This window comes from Eptatretus burgeri, chromosome 6, assembly GCF_056783735.1.
Source record: "Eptatretus burgeri isolate ZD-2024b chromosome 6, Ebu_testis_v1, whole genome shotgun sequence".
NCBI lineage: Eukaryota > Metazoa > Chordata > Myxini > Myxiniformes > Myxinidae > Eptatretus > Eptatretus burgeri.
Window position 1 is genome coordinate 108089699 of NC_140966.1, and position 13290 is coordinate 108102988.

At 45.4% G+C, this 13290-nt stretch overlaps 2 protein-coding genes across 5 annotated transcripts in view; one reads left to right on the forward strand and one right to left on the reverse strand.

The window, feature by feature from the left end:
* APAF1 (apoptotic peptidase activating factor 1) overlaps positions 1–13290 on the reverse strand; it is a 515858-nt gene that overhangs the window by 122264 nt on the left and 380304 nt on the right. The gene's annotated exons all lie outside the window — the stretch shown is intronic.
* LRP4 (LDL receptor related protein 4) overlaps positions 1–13290 on the forward strand; it is a 105972-nt gene that overhangs the window by 63723 nt on the left and 28959 nt on the right. The window contains exons 15-25 of the mRNA XM_085886641.1: positions 2886–3008; positions 3786–3994; positions 4440–4521; positions 4757–4862; positions 5340–5541; positions 6063–6252; positions 6591–6722; positions 10623–10763; positions 11567–11653; positions 11916–12087; positions 12411–12573. Of these exons, the coding sequence (XP_085742767.1) occupies positions 2886–3008; positions 3786–3994; positions 4440–4521; positions 4757–4862; positions 5340–5541; positions 6063–6252; positions 6591–6722; positions 10623–10763; positions 11567–11653; positions 11916–12087; positions 12411–12573 (1607 nt within the window). The remainder of the gene's footprint in view (positions 1–2885; positions 3009–3785; positions 3995–4439; positions 4522–4756; positions 4863–5339; positions 5542–6062; positions 6253–6590; positions 6723–10622; positions 10764–11566; positions 11654–11915; positions 12088–12410; positions 12574–13290) is intronic.

Consider the following 13290-nt stretch of genomic DNA (forward strand, 5'->3'; position numbering starts at 1 on the left):
GTCCACGAAGAAGTTTAAGTTTTGAAATTCGACTGAGACTAAAAGATTATAGAGGATATGGCATGTGCGGAAATAAAATAAAGCCATGAATGCTGGCATCGCCGAGTGTTTATAAGCGTTGCAATGTATCCAGCAATTTGTAGGTATGTTAATGAGGCATTCAATGATATGAGTGAGGAAAGTTTTAAAAAAATGGTATCGTTAAGAAATCGTTGCGGCCTGTTCCAAGTCAAGGCATGGTTAAGCATGGTGAAGCAGGCAAAAAACATGGCGGCTTCAGACTCCAGCGAGGTTACCCAGGATACACCTTTAGAACCAAGCAAGGTGACCATGGATAAGCCTTGATGTCCATTGGGACCATACTCTGTACAGAGCATTGGTGCTGCCGAAGCAGTCTCCTTGGCTATTGGGCACAATCCTGGACAGGTCACCACTCTGACGCAGGATACTTGAATGACTCGGTCATCCCAGCAAGCTGGTACTCATTTTGCCGACCTCGGAAGGATGGCAGGCTGAGTCAACCCCCTGGTGAATTAATTCAGCGGGCAACGAGGCTTGAACTCAGGACCCTCGGATCCCAAGCCGCCACCCTAACCACTGAGCCAACACCAGGCTACATAAGCCTTGATAAAGGATAATTAAATAAAGCCATGAATTATCTCCAAAAGGGGTGTTTAAATTTACCGTAACCACCAATTTCAATTCATGCACAACCTTGGATTTCCCTTTTTATGCATGCAAAGTTTGAGGCCACTAGGTTTCATGGTTTTGGACTTATGGAAGGGGCAGACGGCTGATTGACTGATTGACTGACGGACACATGTGTCGCTACGCCGTGGTTTGTCCTTTAGATTTTATTTGGTTAGAATATGATCCAGTTTTTAGAAGTAGTTTGTTACTGATCCTTCTGATGCACAACATGCTCTAACAACTCAGATAAAGTTGATGGTTTTACCACGCACAACTCAGATAAACTTGATGGTTTTACCACACACAACTCCGATAAACTTGATGGTGTTACCACAGGTCAGGTATGGGAGCATGTGCCAGAACAGCGCGTCGCTGTGTCCACTTTCCGCCGGTACTCCAGGGGCCTCCGTCTGGCCACCCCCCAGGCAGATGCCAGGCCCATCCCCATCTCCTTGAAATGATGGTCAACCTGCTGCAACCATGAGGTACGTGGTCGGCCCACTGGCCTCCTCCACTCATGAGACTCCCTCGCTGAGAGAATCTGGTGAGCAGGATCAGCGTCAGGAAAACGAGCCACATGTCCATACAGCCGCAACTGATGCTCACGGACTATGCAGGTAACAAATCTCATCCGAGTCTCTCTCAGCAACCGCTCGTTGGACACAAAATCTGACCAGCGATAGCCAAGGATTCTCCGAAGAGACCTGGTACCAAAGGAATTAAGTCTCCGTCTCAGATCCTTGATCAGAGTCCAAGTCTCGCACCCATAGAGCAAGACTGGAAGTACCAAGGACCTGAAGACTCGGACTTTCGTCCTCCCGCACAGGTACCGGCAGCGCCACACCCCATGATCCAGTGAATCCATGACTCCCCAGGCCCGACCCAGACGTCTATTGACCTCTGACTCGCAGCCAGCAGAGACATGAATATCACTGCCAAGGTAAGTGAATCTCTGCACGACCTCAACATCCTCACCACAAACAGGCACAGACAGGACAGCAGCATCCAAAATGTCACCGAAAGCCTGGATCTTCGTTTTGACCCAAGAAACTTGTAATCCCAACGGCTCCGACTCCTCATTCAGCACCTCGAGGGCCCCCAAGAGGATGTCTAAAGTCTCCGCAAAGATGACTGCATCATCTGCAAAATCAAGGTCCGAGATCTTGACATTGCCAAACGATGCACCGCAACTTGATCTCTCCGACATCCTCCCTAAAATCCAGTCCATACAAGTGCTGAAAAGTGTGGGGGCAAGTACACACCCCTGACGAACTCCAGTAACAACTGGAAATAAGTCAGAGATGGTACCACCACACTTCACAGCACTCTCAGTACCAGAGTAGAGTTACCACACACAACTCAGATAAACTTGATGGTTTTACCACACACAACTCAGATAAACTTGATGGTTTTACCATGCATAGCCCAGATAAACTTGATGGTATGGTATGGTACAATATGGTACAATCAACAGAAACTCCGTAATCCAAGTATAATGGTAGTCAATGGTACCACATACCGTCAAGATGCTCCATAAAGAGCAATACCATCTTCCTTTACTGCCTGGTGTGCTCTTACAAGCGCAGTAGGTGAGTATGAGTGTCTTCGTGCCTATCTCGAGCATGGGGTAAACTGAAAATACAAATAAAAACAAACAACGGTTACATCAAATACAGGTTTATAGATGTAGCACTTTTGGGTTTCCATAGATTTATAATTTTGACAGATTCCCCTCCCTTTGTTCTCCTAATTTTAGTTATAAATCCTTACTCTCGATACACAAATGAGCGTCCTTGGTTACATCAAATGTCAGATGGAGTTTTCATGTTTTATGAGCAAGAAAAATAGGCAAAAGTAAAAAAAAAAACGATAGTATTTATATTATTTATATAAAATCAACATATTTTACCATTACTCAAAGCATGCTTCTAAAAATTGTGGTGTTAAATGTAGAGCGATGTGTCGACTTCCTGCTTCCTTCCGAATTTGTACGTGACTTCATATCAAGGGAGAAATCTTGCGCCGGAGCAGAAGCTATCGGAAATACATGACGATGGGAAACACGTGACGTCACAATAGTGTTTTAAAGGATGCCGTTCTCGTGTCCTTGTGATATAGTCTTAGTGTGTCTTGAGGTCTGTGGGTGTTGAGACTCATCGAACAAGCGTTTGATTACTTGTTTGTTTCATTCACAGGGAAAAACCACTGCGGGCAAAATAATGGTGGGTGCAGCCACCTTTGTCTTCCCAATGCACACAAATATAGTTGTGCCTGCCCGACTGGATTTCGTAGTCTCGACGTCCATACTTGCTCCGACCGTGAGTTTTATGGAGCGGCCGAGTAGCTTCTCTTTCTTGCTCATCACGTCACAACTCAACGTGTTGTTTGAATGTTTTGTGAATATTTTGGTACCTTCTTTGGAGGTAGCGCATGAATGGGCTGCCATGTAGTGCGATTAAGGTTTTGATGAAAGTGAGGTTGAGTGATGCCACTAAACAGGCAGAAAGTGGTTTGTAACTATCATTCAGAAAACCCTTGGCCCCTTTATGGTCACTGAAAAAAAAAAAAAAACATCAAGAGTCGGAGGATAAAAGGCAAAATCAGATGCGATAACAGGAATAACTTGACCGACGCATGATGGAGCAAACGTGCAAAACATTCTGCAAACAAATAGTTTGGCCTTTCTGAGAATGTTGATAATAAGGTATGCATCAAGGCTCGTCGTTATCCATGAAAGGGGCTTTATGGCCGAGCCTGAGCTGGCATATTCATGCTCGACTATAAAATGCAGATGATTACAGAATGAACTAACGGAACCACAAATGTTGTGCCGGGTCCCTGAGGACCATAAAAACAGCTGCGGTAGCAGCTCACAGGGCTTTCAGTGTTTGAGAGGCCAACAAGCAGTACTTTGATCGAGAGGGTGGCTATTGATCTCGGTGAAGTCGGCATTGTACTGCTTCCCATTGAAAATTAAAGAACTTGCATTAAAAAAAAAAAAAAATCGAAAACCAACACATACTTAGCAAGATATGTGGAGAGACAGTTCTCATTCAACAAGGTGCAATGGTGACTGTCGACTGCTTACCCCCCAGGCCTCGACACCTTCCTGCTGTTTGCCAGGCACACTGACATCAGGAGGATCAGCCTGGATACGGATGAGAGCGCCGATGTGGTGCTGCCCCTGCAAGGTCTCCGTGCTGCTGTTGCTTTGGCCTGGCATGCTGGGGAGGGCCTCATCTTCTGGTCAGATGTGGCAAGTGACAGCATCCGGCGGGCACGATGGGATGGCACCGATCAGGAGGTATGGATGGGAAGCAGAGTAACAGAAGTTTATGGTTCTCAGTATTAATGAAATTTTGTCGTGGGATAGATATGCCTGATGAGGATGATTGTCATGATGATTGTTATTATTTGGAGTAAGTGGCAGAAGATGTCTGTGTCAAGAATGGTGGGGGCAAGATTCACATTCCTGTATATCCCCATCCTCCTCAGTCCTGTTGCTCAGTGCTGCACTGAACATTTGTCATTCCAAATTGCTTGCCATGCTGTTGATAAGAAAGCCCTCGAGCAATGCAGTCATTTGGGGGTAGTGAACCTATAACCGGGATCTAAAGGCTAAATGGAAAAAGAGGGTTGTGGGGGAGGTGGGGGGGTTTTCCCCCATCTTTCCTGATTGGGTCATCTTGCTCCACTTTACTTTAATCTCTGAAATAATATAATGATGAGATGTGCTTTGGGCCTAAAAGGAGTTGATTACAACAAGCCTGGTGAGCCCTGCTGGACTGGCTGTGGACTGGATCACAGACAAGCTTTACTGGACCGATGCAGGTGATGTAAAAATGGAGGCACTCACCAAAAACCATTCAAAAATGGTGACTTAATTTTGCTAAACGATATCTAATAAAAAAAATCATGCCATGTATCACATTTTCTGCCATTTTGCTCGAATTTCAAGGGTTCTCCATCATATTGTTTTACCCTATATCTAGCTTAGCAATCTATTTGGAGGCCAAGTTCTTACCACCTTTTTGCCACATAGTGCCACGTTGCGCTGTTCGTACAGGCACTGACCGTATTGAAGTGTCGCGTCTCGACGGCAGCCTACGCACCGTGCTGCTGTGGGAGCAGCTCGATCGTCCGCGGGGTATCGTGCTGGACCCAGTGTCTCGGTAAGGACTGTCTGGTTTATTGCTGGCAGGATAGCCAAGAGGTATTCACACTCCCCTCGGTGCTGTCAAGCCTGGGTTCGAATCTCAACCCACCGATAAACTGTCAACCTCCTACTCCTCAGATGGACGTTAATCCGGGTGTCCGTCTTGCCAGCATTAGCTGGTGAATGTCACAGATCCTTGGGTGCTCTTCTTGATGAGTAGGTGAACTATCATCAGAACCCTGAACAAATTCTAAATTCTTGCTGTAACCTACAGGGGGCATCGCAGCGGCACAACCTTGTCCTCGGCAAATGATGCTTCGCACAGCCAGCCATATGTTGCATACAAACAAAGAAATAATTTACTTGACTTTGTTGAAATTGATTTTACCTAATCTTATGTTGTAGCCATCAGTTTCCGTTGAGTTATTCGTCGTAAATCTCTCTTTTTTTAATCAATATTTTGTAACAAGTCATGCCATCCAATGTGCCGCAGCTCCATGTACTGGACAGACTGGGGGGAGAAGGCAAAGATCGAACGAGCAGGAATGGATGGGTCACATCGAATAGCCATTGTGACATCACGCCTGAAATGGCCCAACGGCTTAGCTGTGGACTATGAAATGGAGCGCCTCTATTGGACCGACGCTGGAGTCAAAACGATCGAGTTTGCAAGGCTGGATGGTACAGGTCGACAGGTGAGAATTTGGAATTGTATTGCTGTAGTGGAACTAGGGGTACGAATGGGTAATGCAGAGTTAATGCAGTTGCCCTTGAACTGTCCAGCCTTGGCTTGAGTCACGACTCGACTAAAAATTGTTGTATTGATGCTTCGCAGACAAGATGGTTCATCACAAAGTTCGCCGTTCCTCGGATGAATGTTAAGCATGGAGTCCCGTCTGCTAGCATTAGTTGTTGAACATTAAGTATCCTACTGTGTCTTTTGTGAAGAGTAGGTGAGTTATCGGTTTCTGAACAAATTACAAAGTTTCTGCCCTGACTACCACTGAGAAAGCTCAGGCAAAGCACCCAGTGTAGTCCTTGCCATAGGGCTGCTTTGGTAGCACTGAAGCACTGAACCTGCCTGGAGAGGGGAGTTGGGGAGCGATAGCGAGATGAAGGGGGAAATAGGAAAGGGATCGAGACAGTTTGGTTTGGGAAACTTATCATTTTATTTACTTTCACTGTTTTCCATTGGAAAATGCTTCTTGCATGGCAGGTACTGATTGGCTCACAGCTGCCGCACCCATTTGGCCTCACAGTGTGGGGCGGTCGGATCTACTGGACTGACTGGCAGGCCAAGAGCCTTCAGAGTGCAGACAAGCTCAGAGGGGGTGATCGCACGGTCCTGCGTAATGGTCTCGACAACCTCATGGACGTGCACGTGTACCAGCATGAGAGGCCACAGGGTGCGGAATCAGGGGGTCAGGAATGCGGATTTCAGTGAAACTAGAGTATGGGGGGGTTATTTTGTCATCTTGTTAGGACACAAGTTAAAATAATTAAGGAGGTATTGTCGTTTCCACTTAATATACCAGCATCACTTCGGAAATTGGGACATTTTCTCTCTTCTCTCCTTCCCCTTCCCTTATTCGCCACCATTTATTTCCTTGTTGCATATGTTATACGTAGATAGCCCAATACATAACAGGTTTACCTTCTTAATGTTATTCAAATTCACACCAATTGGTTTGTGTCATTTATCAGCACATGAAACACAAATCATGTTCCCTTGATTCCTTCCCAGTGCCGTCCCCATGTGCGGAGAGCAATGGAGGATGCAGCCATCTCTGCCTGCTTGCTCCCGATGTCCCAGGATACAGCTGTGCATGTCCCACCGGGATCACGCTGCGCTCTGATGGGAGGACGTGTGATATGGGTTGGTCTGACTCGTGTCGTGCCGCTTTATACATTCGGTTCGGTACTTCATTCCAAGTGAAAGACGCTCCAAAGTAACTGCAAACAACCTCGTATCTTGTGGAAATATTCCTCCGGATTTGAAATAAAGTAACGTTCTTGTCCCCTCTGCCACTGAAGATGGGTGGAGGTTATGTTTTCACCCCTGTTTGTCTGTCTGTTTGACTGTGAGAAGGATATCTCAAAAAGTTATGGATGGATTGGGACAAATTTGGTGGACAGTTCGGGTGTAAGACAAGGACGAAGTGATTCTATTTTGGTGAAGATCTGGATGTGGATGCGGCTACGAGACTTTTTTAACTTATAAGTAATTCTTCACCGTTGAGAGATGGGGGCAAAAACAATATATACATATATACGAGTGTGTGTATATATATATATATCTTCTTTGCTTCTCCTCTTTCGGCTCGCTCCCGTTAGGGGTCGCCACAGCGGATCAACCATCTCCATTTCGCTCTATCCTCCACATCTTCCATTGACACTCCAACCGCCCGCAAGTCCGCCCTCACCACATCCATGAACCTCTTCTTTGGCCTTCCTCTTCTCCTCCTGCCTGGCGGCTCCATCTTCAACATCCTTCTCCCGATATACTCCGGTTCCCTCCTGTGCACATGTCCAAACCATCTCAATCTCGCCTCTCTCACTTTGTCTCCAAACCGTCCTACCTGCGCTGTCCCTCTAATATACTCATTCCTTATCCTATCCATCCTTGTCACTCCCAACGAGAATCGCAGCATCTTTAACTCTGCCACCTCCAGCTCCGCTTCCTGTCTTATTGTTAGCGCCACCACCTCCAAACCATACAACATAGCTGGTCTCACTACCGTCTTGTATACTTTCCCCTTCACTCTTGCAGCTACCCTTCTGTCACAAATCACTCCTGCAACTCTTCTCCACCCACTCCATCCTCCCTGCACTCTCTTTTTCACTTCTCTCCCACACTCTCCGTTACTTTGGACAGTTGATCCCAAGTATTTAAACCAATCCACCTTCCCCACCTCAACTCCTTGCAACTGCACCATACCACCACCCTCCCTCTCATTTACGCACATGTACTCCGTCTTACTCCTACTGACTATCATTCCCCTTCTCTCCAGTGCGTACCTCCACCTCTCAAGGCTCGCTTCAGCCTGCTCCCTACTCTCCCTACAGATCATGATGTCATCCGCGAACATCATAGTCCATGGAGACTCCAGTCTGATCTCGTCCGTCAACCTGTCCATCACCATTGCAAACAGGAAAGGGCTCAGAGTTGATCCTTGGTGCAATCCCACTTTAACCTTAAACCGGTCCGTCATTCCTACCGCACACCTCACCTCTGTAACACTGTTCTCATACATATCCTGCACGATCCTCACATACTTCTCCACCACTCCCGACTTCCTCATACAATACCACAACTCCTCTCTTGGCACCCTATCATAAGCTTTCTCTAAATCCACAAACACACAATGTAACTCCTTCTGGCCTTCCCTATACTTCTCCATCAACATTCTCAAAGCAAACATCGCATCAGTGGTGCTCTTTCCTGGCATAAACCCATATTTCTGCTCACTGATCGTCACCTCTCCTCTCAACCGAGCTTCAACTACTCTTTCCCACAACTTCATGGTGTGGCTTAACAACTTTATCCCTTGTAATTTCCACAGCTCTGCACATCACCCTTATTCTTGAAAATCAGAACCAGTACACTTGATCTCCACTCCTCCGGCATCCTCTCACTTTCCAAGACTTTATTAAACAATCTGGTTAACAACCCCACTGCCATCTCTCCTAAGCACTTCCATGCCTCCACTGGTATACCATCTGGGCCAACCGCCTTTCCACTTTTCATCCTCTTCATAGCAGTCCTCACTTCATCCTTACTGATCCACCCACTTCCTGATTCACTATCTCCACCTCTTCCAACCTTCTCTCTCTCATTTTCTTCATTCATCAGCTCCTCAAAGTACTCCATCCACCTTCTCAACACACTCTCCTCGCTCGTCAGCACATTCCCATATTACGTCCTTTATCACCCTAACCTGCAGCACATCCTTCCCAGCTCGGTCCCTCTGTCTTGCAAATCGGTATAAATCCTTTTCCCCTTCCTTTGTATCCAACTTCTCATACAGCTCGTCATATGCCTTTTTCTTAGCCTTTGCCACCTCTCTTTTTGCCTTTCGCCACCACTCCTTGTACTCCTGCCTACTTTCTTCATCTCTCTGACTATCCCACTTCTTTTTTGCCAACCCCTTCTTCCTTATACTTTCCTGTACTTCCTCGTTCCACCACCAAGTCTCCTTATCTTCCTTCCTCTGTCCAGATGTCACACCAAGTACCTTCCTCGCTATCTCTCACCACTTCTGCTGTAGTTGCCCAATCATCCCACCCATCTTTACCACCATCCAACACCTGTCTCGCCTCCTCCCTAAATTCCACGCAACAATCTTCCTCCTTCAGCTTCCACCATCTGGTCCTTGGTTCAGCCCTCACTCTCTTCCTCAACCTCACCTCTAAAGTCATCCTACAGACCACCAATCGATGCTGTCGAGCTATACTCTCCCCTGTCACCACCTTACAGTCTCTAATCTCTTTCAGGTTGCATCTCCTGCTGAAGATGTAATCCACCTGTGTGCACTTTCCTCCACTCTTGTATGTCACCCTGTGTTCCTCCTTCTTCTTGAAATACGTATTTACCACTACCATTTCCATTCTTTTTGCAAACTCTACCACCATTTGCCCTTCCACATTTCTCTTGTTGAGACCGTACCTACCCATCACCTCCTCATCCTCTTTATTCCCTTCCCCAACATGCCCATTGAAATCTGCTCCAATCACCACTCTTTCATCCTTGGATACTTCATCAACTCACTCCAGAAATCTTCTTTATATTCCATCTCACACCCCATATGTGGGGCATATGCACTGATGACATTCATCATCACCCCTTCAATTTCCAACTTCACACTCCTCACCTCCAATACCCTCTTGACATAATCTTCCTTCAGGATTACCCTGACACCATTTCTCCTCCCATCCACACCATGGTAGAACAGTTTGAAACCACCTCCAATGCTCCGAGCCTTGCTCCCCATCCACTTGGTCTCTTGTACACACAGTATGTCCACCTTTCTTCTCTCCATCATATCAGCCAACTCTCGCCCTTTGCCAGTCATCGTCCCAACATTCAGAATTCCAACTCTCACCTCCACACTTCCACCCTTCCCCCTCTCCCACTGCCTTCGGACTCGCCTTCCCCGTCTCCTTCTCCTCCTTCGCCCATATATATATATATATATATATATATATCTATATATATGTATATATATATATATGTATATATATATATATATATATATATATATATATATATATATATACATACACACACACACACACACACACACACACACACACACACACACACACACACACGCACATATTTATATATATATATATATATATATATATATATATATATATATATATATATATATATATATATATATATATATATATATATATATTCATGATATCACAAGAAGTTTTGGAAGGGTTAAAACAAAATTTGGTGGACGAGTCGGGTACGTAGCAAGAACATGCCGATTGCATTTTGGTTCATGTCTGGATGCAGATCCGGTCTATCAGTGGGATACTAAATGTAAACTGATCAACCTGGTGCAGGTATGTGTTCCATCGAGTGTCGTTGTCGTTTCATTTTGAAATGGCCTCATTTTGTTTTAAGCAATTCCACCAGCAATGCAAATGTGGAGGACAGGGGGAGGTGTTGCTTGTGTTTGCAATAATTAAGAAAAGACTTGAGTTTTCCAATGTGTTGTGACCTCGTATTGGCAACTGTACGTTTCCGCACGTCTGCCAGGCATGAAGAAGTTCCTCATTTTTGCTCGACGCACGGACATTCGCTTGATTTCCTTGGACGTGCCCTACTACGCCGATGTTCTCCTCCCGCTCAATACGACGCTCAAAAATGCTAATGCCATCAGTGTGGACGCAAAGAAAGGTTGTGGTTTTTATCATCCCATTCAACGCATTGGTGGTCATGGGGGCAGCGAAGCACGTTTAACATGGGCCTTGGAGCAGATGTGTTTTTGAATTTGCTGATGTTACTGCCGTGTTGCCTCTTTTGCCATTTAACGCTTTGGGGACCTTTTTCGTGACCTCAAGCACCCAATGTGGCAAATCGCTGGCCTTCCATTCTCATCAGATTGCAGACAACTGCATTGATTTCACACACATTGAGAAACTGCATCATGACACATGGAAGCCAAAGATGCGAACAAGGGCACCCGCCATGAGAATATGCAAATAAGTCAGCTTTTCAGCTTAAGCTACGCAAGACAATCGTTTTACTTAACATAGACTGCCTTTCCTCAGCCAAGATCATCCGCAGCCATTTTTATCCTGTCACTCTTACTTGTGAATCATTCCGAAGTGACTTTACCGCCCTCTGTCGGAAATGCTTTGCAGTTTCCGCTCTCAATGTTGGGAATCCAAGATGGATGAGTTCTTTGCTCACGTGGCCTTTATGACGAGCTTTCTGAACATTGGGCTGAAGGCGAATGGAAATCACTAATTGTTTTGTATTATCACTTTTACGGGGAAGGGATAACTGTAGTTGTAATAATTGAATGGCGTATAACGTAATTGGGCGAAGGGTGTCGACTATTGTGGTTTCCCGTGCTTCGTGCAACTGAATACGGAACGGTTCGTTTGTTTGGCGGTTCTGAAGATGATGCCATGTACAACAGGTAAAAGGTTGGTGCAATGGTCCTGTGCTCCCTGACCAATAGGTTTGTGTCACAGGAAAGGTCTATTGGTCTGATAGTGCACTCAAGAAAATCAGCCGGGCCAACCTCGATGGCTCTGATTACGTGGATGTCGTGAAACACGGTAAGCAAAGCAAATCGCTAAACGGTTTACACTCATGTTTGCTAAATTACTTTAGTCTCCTTTTCTTCAGCACACTAAGTTTCTCTCTCAGGAAAGTTTTCTCATATCACTACATGGCAGTAATGGCATATTTCTCGATGTTGAACTTTCAGGCCATTTCACATGTTTGGTCAACCTCAAGAACGGAGCAAAATCGTTATGGCCACACTTTTTAGGTGCTTATTAACCGCTGTGTGGAATGTTTTTTTTGTTTTTTTTTCAGGTATACAGACGACCGATGGCCTGGCAGTTGATTCTCATGGCCAGAAGATCTACTGGGCTGATGCAGGCACCAAACGCATAGAGGTCACCGATTTGGATGGAAATCTGCGGAAGGTTCTCATTTGGCGTAGCTTGGACAGCCCGAGGGCAATTACCCTGAATCACAACAACGGGTGGGCCGAGCAACAAGATTGGCTAAATCCTGCATTCATTTGGTCTCGCACAAAATATTTGATTTGTTTCTCCATCCCTATTTGATCTGCTCTTCAGCATCTTGATAAACCCACAATTACTAGCATCTAGTCCTTTCAGTCTCTGAATGACTTTGTTCATTTTCCAATCCCTGTAGATTTATGATTTCCGCCACAGAGTACTGATCTATGCAGAGCAAATTGATAGCTATCCAAACATCAATGACTGTAGCATGTGATTGCCTGATATCCCCAGAGAACATGTGGGAAAGGCTTCACTTTTCTCATGCCTCCCATAACCACAGATATATGTACTGGACAGATTGGGGAGAAAGGGCAAGAATCGAGCGAGCGGGGATGGATGGGTCCGATCGAGTTGCAGTCATCACGAAAAACCTCGGCTGGCCCAATGGTCTCGTTGTTGACCAAGTCGGCTCTCAGCTCATTTGGGCCGATGCTCACACCGAGGTGGGTAACCGCTCCCAGATATTACACATCATGTTATATATAAATAAAGCGCAGTTCCTGTCTGTCACAAACACTGCCCATTCTACAGGCCACACCTTCCCCCATCTCCCCCAGCGTCACAACCACCACCCATTAGCCAGGCCACGCCTTTCCCTCCAGTGGGCCAGAAATGTGGCGCAAAAATTTGCGGCACATTTTGGGACCTCAAATCAAACGCAATTATCTCCTGTTTGCCGGACACAGTAACATGTCACTTATAACTCAATTTTTGCTCACCATAATTTGAGAGGCATTGCAATGACTGTTACAAGCAAAACAAAATAATTACTTTATCTTTTAACTCCAGCAACATATGATATCTATAAAATACATGTGAAATTCCTCTTGCAGTATTTTTTTTCTTTTTTCAGGTAAGCATGCAACATGGTATGTGCTACTCTTAAATCTGAGTTGTTTCGTATGATACAAATCAGTAAAAAAAATTCTTCTAATTCTAATTCCCGGGAAACACCAGCAGTAGCGATACTGAAATGGGGGTCAAAATTGCAGCGTCAATGACGTATTACGCGGTGACGTCTTTTTTTTTTTTCTTTTTTTTTTAACCTACCACGGAGGCAATCATGGCAGTGTTTCGTGCAAGGTATGTCACTTAATGTGTAAATGTTTAAAAGGCATTGCTGAGTATGATGTCATTGACTTTTGTCAAATACAGTAGAC